At 37.2% G+C, this 4,333-nt stretch overlaps 1 protein-coding gene across 2 annotated transcripts in view; it reads left to right on the top strand.

The window, feature by feature from the left end:
* The first annotated feature begins 336 nt into the window (after nt 1–336).
* The window catches only part of Pli (E3 ubiquitin-protein ligase pellino), a 15,112-nt gene continuing 11,115 nt past the window's right edge, over nt 337–4,333 (top strand). For both annotated transcript variants that reach the window (XM_018546302.1, XM_018546301.1), the window contains exon 1: nt 337–1,251. In XM_018546302.1, the coding sequence (XP_018401804.1) occupies nt 1,241–1,251 (11 nt within the window). In that variant the 5' untranslated portion in view covers nt 337–1,240. The remainder of the gene's footprint in view (nt 1,252–4,333) is intronic.

The raw sequence follows: 4,333 nt of genomic DNA, 5'->3' as shown, positions 1-4,333 counted from the left end.
ATAATAATAATATAATAATAATATAATAATATAATATAATAATAATTAATAATATAATAATATAATAATATAATATAATAATATAATAATATTAATCATAATGATTCTTCTTCTTCTTCGAATATTAATGGTCCTGGTCTTAAAAATGATACGATGCATGAGGCGAGACGAAACAGAAACAGAAACTATGAAGTTTGTAGAGCTACAATCAGCTACAACTTACAGCGCCACTAGAATGAGATAGCATGATTTTTTCTCTCTCGCACAATTTCGACGAATAATGGCGGACTTCACGTGTCCAGACTCTTATTAGAGGGTCACTAATTAGAGGGTTCTATTTTCAATAGTTGGCATCACTGGTCGACGCTCGTGCTTGCACTGCTTGCAGTGCTCGCACTTGCTGTCGATGTTCCATTTACATCGGAGGTTTCATGTGCGCAGTGCGTATTGCGTTCGTGTGTTTTGTTTGTGCTGTGTTCTGTGTTCGTGCGTACGTCACGTACGTGTTGTGTTGTGCACGTACTCCTTGGAGGCGCAACTATCATCTCTCGATTCCGTCGCCGCTGCTGTTGCTTTGTCGCGCGAGATCTGCAAAACAGTGCAAAACAAATGTATACGATTAGGGACGATCGAACAAGGGTAGTGAAATAGCACTGTTAAAAGTTAGAAACAAACGCGAAAAAGTGTCGCGAGGCGGAATTCGGTGTTCATAATCGATATGACACTCGCGTAACTTTCGCATGATCATGGGTCTCTGTCCTGCCCAAGGATCGTCGTCGTCGTCGTCGTCATCGTCATCGCTTATAATAAACACGACAGATTGCGACGATCCAACGAGGCTAGAACAATAAACGGGGTGGAGGGAGACAGTGCGATTTCATTAACGTAAATATCATCAGTACCTATTCGTAATCGGAGAACTTCTCGTCGGGAAAGAAAGAAGTAACAAGGTGGAAGAGTGCCGCTGCGTTTGTTAACAGAGAATAATTCGGACATTGTTATATCGAATGAAATTTAAATGGTGCTTCCTATTTCCTCAAGTAGACAAACTACTTGGTACAAATTAAAACTGTGGCATTGCAACTTTCCTTAGTGGATTGGAAAACCAAGAAGACTGGGAGGAAAATAAGAAGATTCAGATATTCAGTGAAAAAGGCGAAAACACATTAATCACAATTCATCGTCGTTCTCGTTGCCGAAAATTGGAGCAGATTCGTTTTCGAATGCGGAGATTAGCACAATGGTGATACGGTAAACGATCTGCTATTTATTCTTGTAGTCTTCCCAAAACTATAAGAATGAGAGAGAGAGAGAGAGAGAGAGAGAGAGAGAGAGAGATGAGAGAGAGAGAGAGAGAGAGAGAGAGAGAGAGAGAGAGAGAGAGAGAGAGAGAGATATGGATGGGGGAGCATCTTCCTTCCTTCCCCCCGCGAGGTCGATACTGTACGGACAATTGTGTCACCGATCGACGTGCCATAGTGCACCGTATGATTTCCCTATCTGTAACCGATATTGCGTCGTAATTCACCTACAAATACGTACGCACGCCGGGCATGTACACCAATGTACGCCAAATGTTTACCAAATACACAAAACTCGTTCATAGCTTTGCCGCGTTGTCGTGGCTCACAATAAGCAACATTATCTTTGAGAAATTCGAATGGGTGTAGTGATATCGACTTTGGTGTATACGAGATCGCTTTTCTCCTTCTCATCCCGACCGATTATCCTGGCTTTTGTCCATGTGATTCTGATAATCTCATGAGGAGACGCACGTTAGTTCACCCTAGCCAGGGCTGGATACATTTCAAATACTTGTATTTAAAGTACAAATGTATTTCAAATACAAGCACACAATTTTTATATTTTTTTTTTGTGATATGAGATTGTCGTATCAGAAAAATTCAAGTTATTATTATTGTCAAGAAGCCTGTTCTTTTGGCTGAACTTTTGCACCAGTTCGTCTTTTTTCCTTTTCTCTTTTCCTGGAGAGAAAAGAAAGAAAGATAAACTGGTACAAAAGCTCAACTAAAAAGAACAGATCTAAAGATTATTAGGATCTAATATTAAAACATTTTTTTTAGTATTTCATTTAAAATGAAATTTTGAGTTAATTAAATTAAATTTGAGTCTAAATAAATTCTCTTACTGCACATTAACTCAAAAACAGTATTTTGTATTTTAAATGAAAATTTTGGAAGAGTATTTTGTATTTGAAATACAAAATTTGGAAATATTTCTGTATTTTTATATTTCAAATCGAAAAGTATTTTGTATTTTGTAATTCAAGTACAAAGATTGTTAGTATTTTGTATTTCAATTACGTTTTTTATGTATTTTGCCAGCCCTGACCCTAGTTATACACTCTTTTTTTGTTCCCTTGATATACATACTCTGAGGGGCCCTGGAATTCCATTCATATTTGTTACCGTAACTTTCGTACAAATAAACGATTTTTTAACTAATTTTTTTTAATCGATGGAGAGTTAATTTTAATTAAGTAATAAGTTTATAATGTGTAAAAGTCGATAGACTTAAGGAGTTTTGAGATATATAGGTTCAAAGAAAAAAAAGTTCAGAAATGCAAAAAAATCTCGATTTAGCAAATTATACTAGGATTTCTAAGACCCTAGTATGTATAGTTATGGTTAACATCGTTCCGCCAATTCGCCCGTTATTTTGAAAGTTGTCTCCTTCGTCACGCACACTCGCACTCTTCTTCCTCATGACATCTTGCCTTTCTTCTCTTCCGCTTATATTAGCTCCGTTTTGAAAGCTGATAAGTGCAAAACGTATCGTTAAAAATTCGTATTAGAAAACGCATTTAAACATTACAAATTGGAGATTAGAACTTAATAGTTATCAGATAATTTTAATTGTATCTTTTTACTTCTATTGATTGATTTCTAATTAAAATTCACTCAATTAGAATAAAATAGATTAAAATTAAAATTATCTGCTCAGTCAAATTCTAATTTGTAACTTATTGAATTAGAAATTCAACTAATTAGAATAAAACGAATTAAAAGTTAATAAAAGTTATCTAATCCATAAAATTCTAATCTCCAATTTGCAATTAGTCTCTAATTAGTCTAGTCTGATATGACTAGAATAATCGTAATTCTGGCACGCGAATTTCACGCGGGATTTGAAGTAAAAAGGAAAGACTTTTGTTTTCATCGTTGTGTTGCCCATATTCGATAAAGTTATCTATACACTGAGAACAAATATTTTAATTTCAAAGAAATTTTTATTGATCTAAAGAAATAATTTTGGTAATTATACAGAATCACTGCCTCACCTTAAAAATCGATCAAATTAGGCTTATTCGATGCGTTTTTGCATGAAACGAAAGAATCTGGCAGAAAAAAGTGTCGCTCTGCTCTACGAACCGAAATATTTAGCGTTAAAGTTGACGACTATTTAGGTTAGGAAATCTGTCTTACCGACTACATGTAGTGCTACGAGTTAGAGACCCTCTAACAGAGACTGGCCATCAGGCGAGTCCGGCATTTCCTAGCGAAATCCTACAAGTGAGAGAGAAATATAGGCCATTTCACTCTTTCACTCACACGAATATGTGCGTTCGTATGTGATCGTTTATTCAAGTTGATTTGAGTTGATTCAAGGTTATGTTCGTAGTTTTTGCTCAGTACAAAATAATAACAATAAAAATGAGTGGTTGCACTGCACAATTCTGGAAAAATTATTTAATATCTGTCTTTAGTCAGGTTACGGCTAAACATGTTTTAAAGGTAATTATACAGAATACCCCCTCAACCTCCGATTTCGATAAAATTAGGCTCATTCGACGCGTTTTTGCATAAAACGAAAGAGTTTTGAAGAAATAAGTGTCGCTCTGCTATACGAACCGAGATATTTAACGTTAAAGTTGACGACTATTCAGGTTAGGAAATCTGTCTTACCGACTATATGTAGTGCTACGAGTATGCTTTCTTCATGCTCTCTGACCTCGTGCGCATGCGCTTGGTATGGTTTGAGTCCAATAGTATGCACGATATTTGAAATTAACACTGCCAAACAAATATAATATATTGTTGTCAGACGCAAAATTCTACAGCTTTCCCTGTTCAGAAACGTTGAACTTTCCACGCGAAGTAACTTCCCCCCCTCCTGCACAGGGGCACACGACTTCTACGATTGTACTGTCGGGACAGACCTCTGTCCATCTCTCCCTCCCCCCCTACTGAGGGGCGCACGACTTCTACGATTGTACTGTCGGGGCAGACCTCTGACGACGGTGTGGGTGCGGGGGGGTGGCCGAAGGCCGTAGGCCACCCCCTTGCACCCGCCCGTGTGTGTGTGTGTGTGT

This window comes from Cyphomyrmex costatus, unplaced genomic scaffold (genome assembly GCF_001594065.2).
Source record: "Cyphomyrmex costatus isolate MS0001 unplaced genomic scaffold, Ccosl1.0 scaffold535, whole genome shotgun sequence".
Taxonomy (NCBI): domain Eukaryota; kingdom Metazoa; phylum Arthropoda; class Insecta; order Hymenoptera; family Formicidae; genus Cyphomyrmex; species Cyphomyrmex costatus.
Note: the sequence above shows the minus strand (reverse complement) of the source record. Positions and strands in the feature narration are given on the sequence as shown.